This window comes from Equus caballus, chromosome 2 (genome assembly GCF_041296265.1).
Source record: "Equus caballus isolate H_3958 breed thoroughbred chromosome 2, TB-T2T, whole genome shotgun sequence".
In the NCBI taxonomy this organism is placed as follows: Eukaryota; Metazoa; Chordata; class Mammalia; order Perissodactyla; family Equidae; genus Equus; species Equus caballus.
Window position 1 is genome coordinate 72609831 of NC_091685.1, and position 19664 is coordinate 72629494.

At 37.3% G+C, this 19664-nt stretch overlaps 1 protein-coding gene across 9 annotated transcripts in view; it reads right to left on the reverse strand.

The window, feature by feature from the left end:
* PALLD (palladin, cytoskeletal associated protein) overlaps positions 1 to 19664 on the reverse strand; it is a 382518-nt gene that overhangs the window by 213312 nt on the left and 149542 nt on the right. For all 9 annotated transcript variants that reach the window (XM_023636320.2, XM_070261396.1, XM_023636319.2 and 6 more), the window contains 4 exons: positions 15514 to 15692; positions 4717 to 4783; positions 3369 to 3474; positions 845 to 919 (listed from right to left, as the gene is read on the reverse strand). In XM_023636320.2, coding sequence (XP_023492088.2) covers positions 845 to 919; positions 3369 to 3474; positions 4717 to 4783; positions 15514 to 15692 — 427 coding nt within the window. The remainder of the gene's footprint in view (positions 1 to 844; positions 920 to 3368; positions 3475 to 4716; positions 4784 to 15513; positions 15693 to 19664) is intronic.

Sequence of the window (19664 nt, forward strand, 5' to 3'; positions counted from 1 at the left end):
TCTTTTGGGACACTATTCTGATTACTCACCAATTTGTCTAGCCTTGTGCCAGTACCATACTACCCAATTACTAAACCTTGATATCTCAGAGGACAATCCCATGCCTTCCCTAACACCACCTTGCTTTTCTTCTTCAGGAGGGCCCTGCTTCTTCTTGGCCATTTTTCCTTCCATGCAACTTTTAGAATCAAATTGCCAAGTTCTATATCAAACAAATAAACAAATACAGGGAACCTGTTGGAATTTTAGCTAAATTTGCATTAAATTTCTAGATTAATCTGGGAGTCACTACTTCTTTACAGTCTGTCAGTCCACAGGCATGCTCTCTCTCTCCATTTATTTGTGCCTTTTTAAATGTCATTCAACAGAGTTTGATAACTTTCTCAAAAACTAAAGCAGGGGAAAAGGAGAAGAAATGCTAAGTGGAACCATTTCTGAGTTGTGCCTTTGACCAATGAAATAGGTGTCATTCAGCTTGGCCATGTAAAACAGCAACTTAGAACAAACTGAAAATTATTCAATGTTTTTTTGAATGTCTATAAAACTTGCTGGTTTTCCCAAGCAATTTCCTCCACAGCATTTTGTCTTATTTTTTCTACCTGTCTTGGCTTTCCCACTCTATTTTAAGCTCTCTCAGGTCAATGACCACACCCACACTTCTCAGACCCTTCACAAGATTATAGTCACACGGCAGTTGCTCAATAAATATCTATTTAGCCCCAAAGATAACCATGATAATCAGACTGCTGATACATTCATTTTTAAGACTGCTACACAAAGCCACATGTGAATGGAATTTAGGGACCAAAGTAAACACAGAGAATGAGACTTGCAGATGTCAGACCTTTGTAAAAACAGGAGGAAAGTAGGCAGAAGGGGTTCCATCAGGTCGGCAGAGATACGAAGTTGGACTGTGAACCTGAAAAAGCAAAGACACATGGATCAAATTCTACATATATAAATTGCTGAAAAGACAGGCTTTAGGAGCTTTTCATTATTGGGATCACTCCACATGAATGGAACGAGTGAATGAGAGCATCGCCATATATCACTCTGCTCGTCTAGTCTTACAGCACAGACATTGTTCAACGACTTCATCTCACATCTGTTACTCTTCTCTATTCAAAAAGATATTCAAGGTAAAAGTTCCCTGACTCCTTAGGGATCCATGAGCTTTTAAATGCTATTTCCAAATGGATTTCTGTGTGTGGGACTTCCAGAGGGGTCTTTTTAAAAGCTCTCACAGACATTATATTTTATTTTTAAATATAGTCTGGATTCACTGAATAAAAGGCACAAGTAACTGGCAGTGGAGGGTAAAGTAAATTATCCAACATCTCCCTATCTTATTTTTAACTTTTCCTCTTTTTGATATAGGGATTATGGGAAATGTGGAAAAAAGGGACAGATTATTTTTTTCTTGTGCAAAAAAGCAAAGGTGCTAAAACACTTACTGAATGGCACTCATCTCTGGGGAAATATAAAAATTTTAAAGCAGTGAATGGAAAATATTTCCTTGTGTACATTTATTTTCAAACGCTCTGGGTTTACTCAATTCTATATAAGCAAGTGTTAGCTTCTTAACCCAAGATGATGGTGATCTGATATTACGTGTCTAAATACGCCACAGGACGTCATAGAGAACGCTGGCAGAGTTGTACAGGCCTTCCTCGTTATCTCTGTAAGACTTTTTACGGGCTTGCGAATAAGAAGGCTTGGTCTCACTTTTCTCTGTCTTTCTATGTCAAAAGAATATATGTTCTCCTATATAGTATTTACTCTGTGCCAGCCACTGTTCCAAGTGTCAAAGGAAGATTAACACACTGAGTCCTCATGACAATCCTGTGAGACAGATGGTATTGTTATCTTCATTTTACAGATGAAAAAACCAGACACAGAGAAGTTACATCACTTGCTCGAGGTCCCTTAGTTAGTAACGCTAAGCTGGGATTCAAACTCAGGCAGTCTGGCTCCAGGGCATTAACCTTTATGTCACATTGCTAATAAAAATAAAGCAATGGAGTTTCTCTGAGCACTTCCTTCTCCCAACTATAAAAGCGGATACATAACCTTCCATTCAGTGTTCCTATAGAATTTAAACCATTTAAGAATGTACTGTTTACATTAGTATGGTGTTTGCACATGAGATGCATGTGTCTTTCTGCTGTCAGCCTTCTATGTTACACCTTAATGTATTCCATCATATTCAACAAGTGTTTCACTCGTCTATTTCCTGTTTCCTGTGTACAGTGTATAAACTGTTTGGGAATGGAGCTGGGGACATTTTTTTTTTCTGCCATGAAATGCTTAGCACAGTGCTTTGCATTCATTAAATACCTATCAATACTTAAATATCAAACACCAAAAAAATCCACTGATGTAATCAGGAATATTTCTATAAATTCTACCCTAGGGGTTTAAAGGAAATATCCACTATCTATGCCATCTCCAAGGAACTTGTACTGGTTCAACACTTGAAACTTGAAAAGTTTTATGAACTAAAATGTCTTTCCTCTACTGTTTGCATATTCCACACATCACAGAGTATACGTCACACACTATAATTACTAAAACACCTATGAGTGCTCAACGGATTACAGGAAAGGCTGCTGGAGGGCATGATGAAGCTCATTAAACAGACTTATAAATTAGAAATGAGGTTACATATCAAGAGTGGGGGGCAGCCTTCTGGGAGTGTTGTATTTAAAGATACTCATCATAGCACAAATGCAAAGTTACATATGTTAGATCTAGAGACATTTAGATTTTAATATTTTTCACTTTTTTTTTTTAAACTTCATGTTTGTGTCTACAAAGTAAACTCACTACAATTACTTTCCCGTAGTTTGTAGTGTTGTTCTTCCTTGGATAAAGCAGTCTTACAATGAAAGAAAAACAGGATGAAAATGCACGGTGAAGTCAAGGTATTTTAATTGTTTTTTTCTTATTATCTGTTCAGCTCTTAGAGGATGGGGAAAAATTTTATCGGTATGTGGACTTTTCTTGTCTTCTAATTTGTTTTAAATGAGCTAATGAATTTGGCTAAATGGAAGAGGGCACACATGTGGGGGAATAATGAAATGGTCACAGCTAAAACAGATACCATTTTATCAGATTATTCGCTGTTAGAGAAGTTCCCAATGGAAACACAGACGTTGACTCATCGGTGGTATGGCTTTCATTAAAGATTATTTTTAATGGATTAAAAGAAAGAACTTTACCCACCATTTTCTTTTCTTCTAGTTGTGTTTTCACTTAGAAAATATTTCAAGGGAGTGTACTAGTTAGAATCAAAGCTATAGTCTTTAAACTGAGAAATTTGCTAAGGAGTTTGACTCCTTCTGGGCTCTCGTCCCAGGCACACTTACCTGTTGAACAGGGATAGATAATGGTTGAATCACAGCTGTGGTCACTCCTGTCTTCGGAGATGATGCTCCTATCGTCAAGGAAACGGAAGTTGTTTTCTTTTGAGCTCTGGAAAATAGGGAGCCAATAGTTCAGTCAGAATTTTTTTGAAGCAGGAATTATTCTTTGAAACATTTCCACAGAATAGCCTAGTTTCTTTTTGTATACTCAATCCACTCCAACTGTAGGTGTTTCAGAAATGGGAACCCAGGATGCACAGTTAGAATAGCTGTAGTCAGTATATGCAGAGAATGGAGCTTATAGACGTCAGCAAATAAACACATGGGTAATAGAAAAGTAGCTGTCTGTAACTCAGCAATTATCAGAGAACCGAAAGTATTGAACTTGAAAATTCTGAGAGGAAAGAAAATACCTGGAAAAAGTCCAATCTCTAGCAGTAAGCAGATATTTGAAATCTTTAGGGTTAGGGTTCTATATTTAATTCAAAGTTTTGGTTGTCTATTTTAAGTCGAGCAGCTGTTCTTTGTTCTGGTTTCTAATTTGGTTAAGTTGAGAGTGTCTTGGAATTTTTTTTCTTTTCTTAGTGCACAAAAGTTAGTGAGGCTTAGAGAAAGCATAAGAAGACCTGGTTTCTAGGCCCAGTTTTGCTAAGTTGCTGGCTGTGTAATTGCAAGAGAGTCATGTAACTTCACTAAACTGGAGATCCTTATCTGAAATAACTGGTGACAGAGTACGTATATGATTTGGTTAAGGTCCCTTTAGTATTAACATTTGGTGATTATTTGATGCTGAATGGATATAATTGTTATGTATACACTAGCAGATCAAAGGACTTTATTAGCACATTCTCAATATTCATGGAGTTTTCTACAAAATTCTGGTAGATTTTATTCTTGCAAAATAATTAAGATTGTAATATTTTACTAATAATCCATATGGGTTTTTACGGATTTGTAGTAAGAACTAAATTTTAAGATTTTCATGACGAAATCTAACTGGAAATAGACTTTATCCAAATGGAAACCCATTTCTGGCCTAATTAGATATTTTCCAATTTGTATGTAGAAATTGGTCCCCATTTACATTTCAGTAATGATTTAACTAATTTTCTCAGAACACTTCTGTTCTTTTAAGACATTTATAACCTGTTAGTTGTCTTTGAAACTAACATTGTATATATTAGACTTCAAAGTTCAAATTCATAAGTTAAAAACTGTGTTCCAAGTTCAAGTATTTGATCTTTGATTGACATTAGTTGACCTTTTTCTTTAATGCTCAACACTCATGGCTTCATACTCCAACAATTCTGTTGACATTCTTTGCTAAATTGATGGAATCATAGGCACTTACTGTGGCATAGCTCCAGGTTTTGATTTGAAAGCTAAACTTTCACTGTCAGAATCTGTTGAACTGGCACCTGAGTTAGAAAATAATAATAAAGTTAAGATGTAAGTAGTATCCACAATTGCTTCACAGAATGATGTTCTTTATTTTTAAACAATAACATACAAAATCTTATTTTGAAATAGTGAATGGTTCAAAACATTTTTACTTGGACTGTTTTTTCAGAAAATCGTTTTTTAAAAAAAACTACTATGAAAAGCTTTCTTCAAACCAATATGTTTTTAATGCCAGACGCAGTTTCATTTTTATCACTTTGGCCATCACAATCATACTTTTAAACGGTTGATAAACTATGAAATAAATGTGTGTGCGTGTAAAACATGCATAGTTTTAAACTTTAACCCTTCCCCAGGAGACTACACAGCGTGGATTATTAATGTCTTCGTTACTCATTAATTAGGAGGTGCTGCCTGACTCTTTGATAAATTAGAACACGGCAGTGGCTTCCTTCTTGAATAAGAGGGTCTCTGTCTTTGGGTCACGCCCTCCCGAATGCATTTGCCTCATTACTGCTTTTGAATTAACTGTCAACTTATCACATTTTTAGTCAAAATAGAAAACTGTACTCACATTTTAATGCTTATGCATTTCATGACAAGATATTTTAGGTGACATTTACAATGACTGTGACGGTTGGAAGTATATTCTTGATACTTCTTTGATGAAACATATTTAACTCTAGCTATTTAAATTATCTATTTAAAAATATTTTAATATAAAATAATAAATGCTTATAGAAAAGTAACCAAATAGCACAGAATTGTGCAATATAATAGTAAACACCAGTGGGTATCTTCCCTAATGCCATTTTGCACAAGTTAGTCTGGTGTGTATTTTCAGATAAATTTAACATATTAACATATATATTTGTGTACATATTTATACAATGGAATCGCACTATATGTACTCTTTGCAGTGAGTGCCTGTCAATACATTTAGAATATATACATTTACTTAAGTCTCTTGGATGGCTGCCTAGTGTTCCTTTCTGTGACTATAATATGTTTTTCCAGCCTTTTATTGATGTTGAAACAGTCATGTTTAGGTAACTCTGCTGGAATGTTTGCCGTCCTTTCTTATTTATTTCTATAACTAACACCTAGTGTAGGCTTTCTTCACCTAGTTCCCAGACTACCACAATAGATTCTTATCTTGTCTTCCCTTGGACATCTATTGGACTTCAACTATGTCAGATTAATTTTCCTATAACATACCTTTCCCGTTAACAAAACTTAGATGATATATGAGTCTCTACTCTGTAAATTAAAAATCTGCTATTTAGAGGCTTTCAAGATTTCCAACCTGATTTTCTAGCTCCATCTGCCAGAACTTCCTGCACTTTCACATCCTATGACCCCAAGTCAGAGAGTTGAACATACTCACTGGTGCACACTCCACTAGGTAGTAGGAATACAGCAGTAAAGAAAATACACGCATGCCCTTGCCCTTGCGGAGTTTACATTCTTTTGAGGACATAAACAACAGACAAGATAAATAAATACCTGATATGGTGGTGAGTAAAATGAGAAAACAGGGCAGGGTACGGGCATAGGAAGGGATGGGAATGCAGTGAGATGTAATTTTAAGTACTGTGGCAAGGAAGGCTCCACCAAGATGGGGACTTTCAATAAAGATCTAAAGTTGGTGAGGGCTTTCCCTTCCTGGTCTTTTCCCATGTTTATACCTTTAGTTACATTACTTATTCTCTTTCGCCACATTCTATCTTTTAAGATCAGCCCAGTCACTTTTCTGCACTGTCTTCTCTGAACTCCCAGTATTCTTGTTTACACTACTCATGTCACTTATACCATCATTATATTCTAGAAAATTATAAATTCTTTGAGAACTGAGGTGAGCTTAGGAAGGGAACTACCAATTTTTGAGTACTTAATATTTGCCTAGCAGTCGGCTAGGCACTTTATAGCATTTAATCATTATAGTAAATGAACCTCAGTAAGAGGTGAGTTATGTCCAAATACAGATAAGAAAATTGAGGAACCAAGAGGTTAAGTAATTTGCATAAGGTCACAACTTGAAAGCAGTCACCACAGGGTTTGCACTACTGCTTTTTGAACTTTTGGCCCATAATTCCTCCAGGCAACATGACCTTCATGTGCTGTGCAGGTCTGTATTCCCCTGAGGGCTGAGTGTCATGCCCTGTTCATGGCAGGCCTTTAACTTCTGGTGGAATGAATGAATGGAACTAGGGAATGGCAGAGCTTGTCTGGGGACAGGGAATGGACCAGAGAAGAGCAGCATGCTGGACGGCGGAAGTGGAAGGCAAGTCTAGAAACACAGGGTGCGATCTGGAATACCAGGGCTGCAGTGTTTGGACTCTATGTCTAGGTATTGAGAGTGGCGATTGGGAAAATCAACTGTGCAGGATTAACTGGGGGAGCAGGAAAAAAGAGAGCAAAACAAACACCAAACCACTGAAAATAGATGATAGACAAGGAGAAAGTTTTAACCACAACGAGGAGGTGGGAGAAGCTGAGCAGGGGAAACACCGAGGAAAAACCAGGAGACTCAGTTACCAGATAGTCATGGTAACCTGCGGGAGATGAATTTTACTGGAATCCTGAGATGAGGAAGTGTGGCAAAAGTCCCACAGAAGTTATCACAGACGCTCTCCAAGTGGCCAGAAAGAGGGGAGAAAAACAGCTATTTTTTATCTGATTCCAAATATTTAAATCATTAGGAAAAAAAAATCTTCTCTGATTACCTGTATTTAGAAAGCCATTCTTTTTTTCATTCTCTTTTGCTACTTTTTTCCAGCTGATTTTCAGAGAAATGTAAAAGACCAAAAAGGTTTGTGTGCCCTGAATAAGAAGACTTTTGCTAGTTTTCGCACACCTGTCCAACCCTTGTGAAATCTCCATGTCACCTTCCTTCTCAGGTGTCAGAGTAGCTCTTGCAGAGGGTGGCAGATCAAATCTCCCTGTCTACGCCAGCAGGTTGTCCTTCCTCCCCTCAGGGTCATTCTGCCCTCCCTCTCCTCTCCAGTCTCTTCCCTTTAGTCATCTGCTTTGCACCTGCTGCTTAGGAAAAAACACTCCTGTCTCAGGTTAACATTTTTCTTGTATTTATCAAACCATCACTTTCAGTTTTTTATGTAGGTTCCCATCTGACAGAGGCACAGGTTTCAGCCCTTGCAATTACTGTCTATCTGTTCATTTAATATTTACCTGCCTAAATGCTAACTATTTCTATAATGCCTCCCACACTGAGTGAAGGAGTCCAATGTGAATGATCTCCACTCTACTCTAGCGATGGAATACGGCCGGAAATGTCCCCAAAATGAACCTCCTGTCTTGACTGTAAAAGCTATTCCCTTTCCATTTTTAAAACATATCCAATTTAATACTTCCATGTAGGAAAAGACCCATAAAATGCACAATAGCAAAAATTAAAGAAAAAAATCATTTGGACTATCACCACCCAGAAATTTTGGAACACATCCTTCTAAAGTTTATCCCAGTCTACATATATAAGTAATAAACATATTTTTAAAAGATGCTATAGTACTGTTCAATTATTGCTTTTCCCCCCACTTAATACATTGTGAAATACCTTTCCATGTCAATAAATAGCCACGTACTTTATAGTTTTCTAATGGCTGCATCAAATTTATTTGTGTGGATTCACCATAATTTTATCATTCCACTATTAAAGAATATATTTATTTTTTCCATTTTTTAACATCTCTGCAGAAAGATGTGTAGAATAGCAATATCTCAAAATGCTCATCCCCCACACTCATGAAAACACTATGTTTTAATTATAATTTATATTTATACATTATATATTTATATAATTTATTTATATATTATACATTCATTATACACAAATACATAATAATATATTTAGAATTTAATTATAATTATTTTAACTATTTCTGTCAATCTGATATCTTCCTTAATTAAAAAAAGAGCTATATTTCTGAGTGAAAGCAAAATAGATGTAAATCATATAGCTTCAACTTCAGGAAACAGGAAGTCTTTATGGAGTACATCCTTTGGTACATGTTTGCCTTTCAAAATTTAAGAAGTAAATACACTCTGCCCCCCTACTGACATTTTTCATTTTTCTCCCTCCCTTCTTTCTCAGTTGTTATAATTACCAGCACAGCAACAATCATTTGCAGTCTCAGATAAGAGTAACTGAAGCAATGCCAATGATTTAAAATTTTATAACTGATGAATGACTATAAAGGCATTAAAATAAGTTGTAAACACTGTTTAATGACCTGGGTAGATGTCTGTGACAAAACAGGTTAAATCTTAAAAAACAAAGTACAAAAGAGCATTCAGAGTAAAATATACACATACGGGAAAAAGACTGGAAAGATGAAGATTAAGAGTGACTGACAGAGGGTAGTGGAATTATACATGACTTCTATATTTTCGTCTATATGTTTTAGATTTTTTTAAATGAAAATGTGCTATTTTTGTAATAGTAATTACAGCTCACATTATGTGCCAGGCACCGCTTTAGGGGATTAACTCATTCAATCCTTACAACAATCTAATTTTCTTCATGCAGAGATGGAGAAACTGAATTACAGAGCCACTGAATAAACTGTTCAAGGTCACGGAGCTAGGAACTAAGCTGGTCAGAAAATATCGTGAAAGAACGGCCAAAACTGTGCTGGGACTCCTTCAGCTTCTCTCAGCATGTTTTCAAAATCTAGTCAAAGGAACCTGAATGCTCAGAGAGATTTTATCCTGCTGGGATCAACAGGAGCAATTACTCATAGAACACCTTATCATGCTTCAAAATGGTGCTTAAAAGGGACAGACATTTTATCTGATTATTCGAAGCACCAAGAACCTATAAATAAACATCAAACAGGATCTGCCAGCTTGCGTCATGCTCAAGTATTCCAGCCCCCCTCTCCACCTTTTTAATACTGCCCTCCCCTCCTCTCCATCCGACCCAACTCCATATCCACAAGGTCCAGTTTAATCCAGCTTCCTTCATCCACATTTCAGAACCACCAACCTGCCCTCTGGAGCCCCTAAAGCTATACTGATCTGTGTAATCCACTGTACAATCAGGAGGGGGTGGCGGTGAATGCTTTAGACATCTATATTTATTTCACATGTTTACCTTTCCTATTATATCGTGAAACTCTTGAGACTATCTCTTCACCATCTGGTCCTTGAAGGTACCACCCTCAACATCTAGCACACATGTGGGCCAGATTCTGTTTCCTTTCTCCTTTTCAAGGACTTTGCTCTCTACCTTATTCTCCCTTCCTTGTGCATGATCTATATTTCTCTCTTGGATTACTTTCTTTAGCATATAAACATGAAAAGAAACAAACAAGCTGAAAAACTGCAAAAACCATCTTTCTTATCCAGCAATTCTACTTCTGGGTATTTATCCAAAGGAAATGAAAATATTAACTTGAAAAGATATATGCGCCCCCATGTCTACTGCAGCATTATTTACAATAGCCAAGACATGGAACCAACCTAAGTGCCCATCAATGGATAAATGGATAAAAAAGATGTGGTATATATATATATATATATATATATATATACACACACACACACACACGCACACACACACAATGAAATATTATTTAACCTAAAAAAGAAGGAAATCCTGCCATTTGCAACAACATAGATGAATCCCGAGGGCATTACGCTAAGCGAAATATATCAGACAGAGAAAGACAAACACTGTAAAATTTCTCTTATATGTGGAATCTAAAAACTAAAAAAAACACAAACATGAACTCATAGATACAAAGAACAGACCAGTGGTTGCCAGAGGTGGGGGTTGGAGAGTAGGTGAAATGGGCAAAGGGGGTCAAAAGGTATAAACTCCAGTTATAAAATGAATAAATGCTGGGGATGTAATGTACAGCATGGTCATTATAGTTAACAACACTGTATCATATATTTGAAAGTTGCTAAGAGTACATTTTAAAAGTTCTCATCACAAGAAAAAAATGTATAACTATGGATAGTCACGGACGCTAACTAGAATAATAGTGGTGATCACCTCACAATATATACATGTAATAAATCATTATGTTGTACACTTCTAACTAATATAATGTTATATGTTAATTATATCTAAAAAAAATCCCACCTTTCTGGACCCCACACTTCTTTCTAGATACTGGCCTATGTCTCTCCTCGTGTTTGAACAAAACTTCCCCAATGCAAGCTATTATTTGTTGCTTCTCCTTCCATATTTTGCAAACTTTTCACAGCTCACTCCACTTGACCTTTGGTCTTCTCCAGGTTCCCCAAACCCCTCTTGTTAAAATCACTGACATCACCTATAGCTGCCAAACCCAGTGGTTTCCTCCTCGTCCTCATCTGACTGGACTCTCAGCAGCAGTAGACAGAGCTGGCATTACCCTCCTTCCTGAATCACTGTCTCTTGCCTCCACTTACACCACTCTGCCTGGTTTCTCTCTCACCCCAGGGCTCCTCCTTCTTACTCTCCTTTGCTGGCATCTCCTCCTCTTGGAACTTCAACATGTAGGAAGGAACATCCCAGGCTAAGACTTGGGGCCCTCTCTCTCTCTCTTCCCCATCTCCTCCTCCTCCCTATCTGGTCTGTCCAGCAATATGTCCCAGCCCACAGCTTCAGTTACCATCTCCCAAATATATTGTTAGTTACCAAATGCTCCCAAATATATTTTTCTCACCCTGTGCTCTAGACCATACTCCAACATCCAGTTACCGACTTGACACATCCATTTAGCTATCTAAACAGGGATTTCAATGCAGCGTGTTCAAAACAGAGCACTTACTTCCCTCTGTCCCCTAATCTGGTTCCTGCCCACTCCTCCCATTTCAGAGATTGGAAACATTGTCCACACCAATGGTAAAGCTGAAATCTAGAGTTGGACCTAACTCCTTTCGTCCCCTCACCTAATCCACTGTGTGGCTTCTGGAGTCTGCCTCTGACTCTAACACTGATCTGACTCTCCTTCCTCCTTTTATACCGTATCCTCATGAAGTACCACCATTTCTCCTCTGTAATGATGTAACAGGCTTCTAACTGGTCTCAGGATTGTAAGCCAAAGCAACGGCTTAAACACATAAATCAGATAATGTGACTTTTCAGTTTAAACCTTCATGACTTGCAATTTTATTTAGAATAAAGGCCAAACTGCTCACAGTGACCGTAAGGCCCTATGTCGCACATGAGCTGGCCGCTGCCCAACCTTCCAAGCCGCTTCTTCCCTGTTATGTTTTAGTTAGCCTGGACTTCCTCTGCTCCTTGAGCACATCTGGTGTTCCCCACCCAGAGCTTGTATTCATTCCCTCTGTCTGGAGCACTCTCTTCTCAGTGTTCCCATCGGCTTCTTCTCAGAGTTCTGGACTGAAATCAAATGTCATCTTCAGAGAGGCCTTCCTGAGCACCTTATCCCATTAGTCACCTTTATTTCCAGCATGTGCTGGTGCTGGAATTATCTATGTGTTTACTGGTTTACTCTCCCTCCTCTTCCAGAGTCTCAGTGCAGCGAGAACAGGGGCCTGTCCTGCTCACCGATGTGTCCCCAGGGCTCAGACCATGGCCTGCCTTACAGGAGTCCCTTAGTAAGTCCTTGAAGGACGACTCAGGAGTGCTCAACTACCTGCCCAGAAAAATGCTGTGCTCAGATCGTAAACCCTGTTACTAGATTGAGGTGAGGATCCAGCTGCCCCACGATAATGAGTTCATTTACATTTTATTCTGTAGTGGTTAAGAGGGGAGGCTCAGAAGTCAGACTGCCTGGCTTGGAATCCTTGAATGCCAGATATGTGTGTATGTGTGAGAGAGAGAGAGAGAGATCTTGGGCACACTGTGTGTGTGTGTGCGTGTGTGGGTGTGAGAGAGAGCAAGCCACGCAATCTTGGGCCTCTCTAAGGCTCTACTTAGCCACTCCAAGCTTCAGTTTCCTCAACCCTAAAATGGGGGTGATTTTGTAAGGATTAAATCAACAATCCACGTAAAAATGAAGAACAATGCTTGGTTCCTACTTAACATTACCTAAACATTAGTTATTGTTCTTAAGCTGTAATCTCTTTTGTATCATTCTAAAATTTGATGCATAAGACAACAAAATTTAGATAGTTTCCAACTAGTAGGTCATTAAACTCTTAGGGAAGAGTTTGCTGAGACTTTAAAATTCTGTAGACAACTTCCTATCCTCTGATAGACACCCTCCCCCCCTCCAATGACTATGCGCTGACGTAGTAACAGCAACGTGGTTTAGAAACAATTCAATAGGGACGTGTCTGAACCTAATTTAGTGCTGGAATAAGTAAAATATAAAAATTTCTTACTTTCAGTCATAATGTGAGTCTAAGAATTTATATGAAGTTCTCTTCCATTTCATGTAATTGTTCTGAGGGATAAAAACACACTAAAATCTATCAGGTTTTTTTTTTTGAAATTATTATCCATATTTCTCATGGCCAATGAGCCACTTTTTTAAAGCACTTTTCATTAGGCTTAGGAGACTGAATCTTTATTCTGCCTCTGCCCAGCTTCCTTATCCTTTCTTCACACACAATCTATCTGAAGTCACAGATACCCAATGGCTGGTGGGCTATCTGAGTGAGTTTAGCGTTATCATGTGAAAAACAGTACACTGGAAAAAATCCACTATTTTTGTTGAAGACCTGGGCATGAAATATATGTGACATACAGAAACGGGGGTGTACTTTTTCCATATTGATAACTCATCCATATGATTTCAAAGGCAGGAGAGGACTGGCAGTTCAGGAGCTTCTACATAGAAGAACCAAATTTAATGAAATAAAATTAAAGACCACATTTTGAATGGTTTGGGTCTACCAGAGTCACATACTGACACTGGTTTCAGAGGCAGAGAAATATTTCCTTTTATTATATGAAAAGTAGGTATAGCTTATATATGTCTTGCAGGTAATCTTTAAGTTAATTAGTATCCTTGTAACACTTTACATATTTTTATTATGTCACTTATCATAACATAACTTATCATTTTATATTCTTTTTTTTAATGGGTCCATCTCTGCTGTTAGATTGGGAACTGCTTGTTATCAGAGACGGGTCTTAATCATATTTGTATCTGCGCTATCTGGCAGATAGGAGGGTCTTAATAAACGTTGGCTGAATTGGGTTGGCAGGCTAGTACTGAAACCTAAAGTGATTTCATCTAACATCTGTATTATAGAAGCAATACACATTAAAACTCACCACATTTCTAGCAATGCTGGAAGCAAACAAAGCATTAATTTTAAAAGGTTCTACGTGAACTTGGATTTGAGAGACAAATGTGATTGTCAGGAGCAAACAGGTTTTTTATCAAAGTTCAAGTCCCTTCATCATATCCTAAAATGCTTCAAGAAGTCTGCTACACAGCCTGCCCAGGACTAATACTAACTTATTAGTTCAATGTTAAAAATCTTTTTGTCATTCTTTTTCTATTCATTTAGCACGTTGAAATGTGTGTGACATAGGGGTTAGGAATATGGGCCTGGAGCAAGACTGCCTGGGTTGGAAACCTTATATGACTTTGAATGAGTCCCTTTAACCTCTCTGGGTCTCAGTTTACCCATTTGTAAGAAGAGAATACTAAAAATACCTCACAGGCTTATAGTGACGTTTAAATGGCTATGTATGTATATATGTGCATTTATAGGTGCTATGTAAGTATTAGCTATTGTTATATAAAAAAATGCTTGCTTTTATTAGCAGGACAAGGTCCCTTGAGGAGTTCACAGATGTCTGCTTTCAAAGACAAGGCAGAGAATTCTTTTATTAAAAGTAAAGGTTCATACTTTTAGTAAGCAGTAACAGTTACTTCTAAGACTAATTTTTTTGATCAGTTCTTGAAGGAGTATAAATGATGATTCACATATTGCTTTCTTCTACTTTAATAAAGAAATCTGGTGGTATTAATCAGTAACAAGAAAAATAGTAAAAAGATGAAAATTAAGGTAATGGAGACCTCAAAGACTTTAATTTTCTTTCTATATTTTAACTACTATTTTGAAAAGCAACCAATTAATACGGTCCTCACCAATTTACAGATTTCAGGACAATATGAACACCATGGTGCTTAAAATGCTTCCAATGTAAATTACTGGTATTGATCAAAATGCAACAATAATGTAAAATCATATACTTTGATATCAAGTTTTCTAATTCCCTATAGGCAGAGTCTTGTCAAAAATGAATTGATAGAACAATAGAAATATTCTACTTTCTGCCTACCCCTCTTTAATACAACAATGATTCTTGAAATTTTTTCATTTAGTGGTTGCAAGATGAACATTTAGCAGGAATAACAGAGTCTTAACAAAAGAAAAAGATTCTAGAATTTAATAAAAATGAGAACACAAAATATTCAATCACTTAATGTTCTCATGAAAGATTTCGTAAATCATTTATAGTTTAATTTTGGTTGACAGATATGGTATTTCAATATGTTCCCATTCTTTATTCACATGGTAAACCAAAAAATAAGCTGGGTACTTTATATTTTAAATAAATTCAAGTTAATGTAGCAGAAATGTTTTAAATTAAAAGGAACAAATGTTGACATTAGACATAGCTGATGTATGCCTAAGTGTCAGAACTGTTCAATTTATTTATAAACTTTTCAGGAGAAATGAGGTTTGAATCACAACACCATTACGCTGTTTGCACTAGCAAAGTGTATTCACAATGAAGTCCTGAAGCCGTGGATACTCAAGCTGTTAGACAATTCACACTCCTGTACCACGCACCTCTCCTTACCTTCAATGAACACCTCGGCAGATGTTGTGTCTGAGCCGCTGGGGTTGGTAGCCAGACAGGTATAGCGACCTGTGTCGTCCTCAAAGGCCTCTGCTATGATCAGGGTATGGAGGTCTCCACCTTCACAGTGGATCTGAATGTCAGGAGTGTTGTACAGCTCCTTCCCCTCACAGAACCATCTGCAGGCCAAATGGAGGTCAGAGGACAGGAGAGAAAGAAAGGAAATGGGGATGTTTAAAATAATAAAGCAAAAGTGAAAGCCTAGATGCTATGTAATAAGACGCTTGTTTGATAAAAAAAAAGATTGGTGTCAATGTTACTGATGGAAGCGCTACACTTTAGACCATGAAATTAATGACCAGACAATTCCCCCAGGTTTTCTTTGTAAAGCATCATGTACATTTTAACAACCTTGAAATAAGGGACATCGTCAAGCTTGGAAAGACCATCTCAGTTACAAAACAAAAGGAAAAGAAATTCAAAATGTCTTATAAAATGTTTTATCATAAATGCCTCTTACGTTTATTACCATTTTATCTATTATTCTTATCTAAAGAAAAATATGAAAGTAATATAAACATTATGCTCAAAATATCTAACGTATCAAGGGAAACTAGTCATCATGTTAAAAAAATCATAGGCAGCAATATTTTTGTTGACCCGAAGACTTCTGATCAGCTGAGCAGTAACAGATTTAATGCCTTCCACATTTCTGATATTTACAAAACTCTCTAGCCGACCACATGGCTTCCACGATGGAGAGCGATGTGGCGGTCGTGCTGTAATTCATTCTTGCTGGTCAGCACTTTCCTTTCCCAAATAAGCAGGACCTTGGGGTGGGAGGCTGCAGGCTGCCAGACTGTTTCAACACAGGTTCTCCCTCACAGTCCTTACTTTATTCCCCCAGCAACTCAAACTCGCAACAGGATTTTTACAAAAAAAAAAGGGAAGCCACCCTAATCTGCTCCCCCCACAATGTGATTTATTTTTATGAAATATGTAGGAATGTTCCACTTACAACTGAAAGGACTGAAATCTCTGGGATAGTATTGTCCATTTAGCTCTTAATCAGTACTTAGAGATTTTCTCTGAGTCTAATCTTCTAGAAAATTGTTTGGATTCGGCAAACTTTGGGGAAAATATGGCACTTAAGACTAAATTTTTCTGCATTTAGATGGCACAATGTATTTGTCTATATCTGAAAATAAAGTTAATAAAAGAAGTCAGTTTGCTAATATCCAGAGTATTAACTCCAGAAACTATATTAAAAAAATAAATATGAGATACTCACAAAAGAATAGATATGACTTTGGGAATTAAAACGCATTAAAACCCAGCCAACTGAGCAACCTATGCAATGTAATCCATATTACTCTTGAGGCAATTGAGAAGGGCAATATTTCTTGATTCTGGGGCACTGTGTGGTTTCCTTTCTTTCATAAAGTCTTGGAGAACATTCCAGCCTAGAGCCATCTTCCACATCCTTCCCTGTTCTCTTTCCGCAGTCACAGCCCAGATCTGCTCCCATGAGAACAGACTACGGCTTAAGTCTTTTCACTGATCTCTCCATCTCCAACAAGCTATCAATTCTTTCCTTATTCTGTATCAGATTAAACCTATTGAAAGTCTTCCCTATGGACATCATTCCCCAAACTTCAGATCCTTTTCATAGAACTTGGCCCTGATTTTATTTTCTATCATTTTCCTATGCTAATCCACTGCTTCAGTCAAATATTTACACGGATTTATTTTTCCCTACACAGCCTCATGTATGACTTGTCTACTTTCTCCTCCTTGGAATTCTCTCCTTACCCTCTTCACTAATCCCATTTAGGAACAAGACTTCCTTAAGGTCAAGCCAAAGGCCCCTTCAACAGACTAAATGCAAGTGAACACGTGCTTGCTGGGCACCTTCTACGGGGAAGGCATTGCATTACGTGCTACAGGCAATAGAATAATGCCTGCTAAACTCTGCAACTAGTTAAGGAGTTTGTCTTTCTGGACTCTCAATTAGAGTGTTTTATCTTCCATAAAAAAGATACAAACTACCTATTAGAGGGAAAAAGCAGCATGAAAAAATGCAAAGAAGGTTTAAAAGACAGAAAGACCAATTGCTTTGGCTAGATACATTTCATAGGAAAACTTCTGCCAACTACCCAAGGGAGCGTAGCGTCTCGTCCTCTAACTCAAGAGTCAGCAAACTTACAGCCGGCAGGCCTCCTGCCTGTTTTTGTATGGCCTGCAAGCTAAGAGTGGTTTTTATATTTTTAAATGTTAGGAAAAAAATCAGAATATTTTGTGACATGAAAATCATATGAAGTTCAAATTTCAGAGTCCACAAATAAAGTTTTTCTGTAACGCAACTATGCTCATTCATTTACCTATTGTCTATGGCTGCTTTGGCATTACAGAGACAGAGTTGAGTAGTTGCAACAGACTGTATGGCCCACAAATCCTAAAATATTGATATCTGGACTTTATAGAGAAAGTTTGCCAATTCCTGCTCCAACTTCTTGTTCCTCGAAGTGTGATCCTTGGACCAGCAGCATTAGCATCATTTGGGAATTTGTTAGAAATGCAGAATCTTGACCCTCATCCCAAATCTACTGCATCAGTTCAGATCCCCCAGGTGACTCACACACACATAAAGGTTAAGGAGTTCTGGTCTATTACGTTTGGACCACACTAACTTGAATCACAGAATCCTGGCTCTCCATGTGGGTTATCCACTTCTTTAATACAGCAACCATATTTTATGTGTCTTGTATCTCTGGCCTCTTGTACATAAGTGCATGCAAAATTGTGTTCTATTTGTTTGTTTCTCCCACTTCTGTACTCAAAAAATTTTAACATCATTCATTTGACAATTGATCACATATCACTTTGTGATATCTTCTGTATTTGACACCTAATGCATTATTTGAGAGCTCATACCATTAGGTCCTCATACCATTATTTGAGACCTAATACATTTTGCCTTGTTTTCCCATGTAGGAAATCAACTTACGATGGTAGACAAAGGTGGGGGTTTTTTTAAACTTTTTTAATTGATCCATTGTATTTGTACAGATGCTGCTTTAAAAATACTACCTGCCACTCGTTACTTTAGAATGTGCTTCCCATGAGAAAACAAACAGTGAAGGATCTGTGGCAGATGCTACATATTATCTCTCATTCCTTGATATTTGCAATTTACATTTTCTTATTAAAGGTCCTGAGAAGTCCTGCAGAAATTTAACATTTTTAATCTAGTACTTACCCAACTCATTTGACCATGAGATTCTTGCTCATTTAGCATCTACTAACGTCCCATATATTTGTAGAATGCTTTGGTATATTTTGCAATATTTTCAGAATGCTTTTCTAGCATATTTATCTCATGGAACCTGTAGTTTTATCAGACAGAACCTGTATAATTAAAACCAATTATAAGCTGAGCAATGTTGCTAGGTGTAAGGCTGAAGAAAATAATCAGTAAGCACAATAAAATACTTGAAATATACTTTAATACTGGCAGAAAGATTAAGGCACCAAATACATTTTCTGCAACAATCTAACACATCTATTTGCTCTTCTGAAATGGTTCATCATGTCTGCAACAACCGCATACTGTGAAATGGTTGGTGCTTATAAACCACTAGGCTGACCCGTTTTTTGCTTTCTAAATACTCATGCATTTTGTTCTCCAGCTCCATGAATAAAATTTTAAAAGCATATCAGATTGTAACACATCGAAGAAATAGTGCTGAGAAAAGACTAATTTTGTCCAAATCAGGTGGTGAGTATAATAATTGACATGAGTCATTTGTATTGCTTCAACATTGTCATGGAAAGTCAGATTGTACTGATGTAAGTACCTGTCAAGTGACCAGTTCTGTGTGGTTAAAGTGTGGTAAGATAGGGTGTGACTCAAAAGGAGGGGGGGAAAACTGCAAATATTTAGATGGCAGTCTCGCTATAGCAACAAAAAGGGCAGCATTACTGGCTGATGTTTAGATAAACACACGTTTTAATTTCTGATTGGAACATCTGGACAATGGAGCTAGCAATGGCCTAGCAAAGACGCTCATTTGTGACTTCAGGAACGCCATTTAGCCTTCCTGCTTCAGGTTCCTCATCTGTATGAGGAGAAGAGACTTTCTTCCTATGAA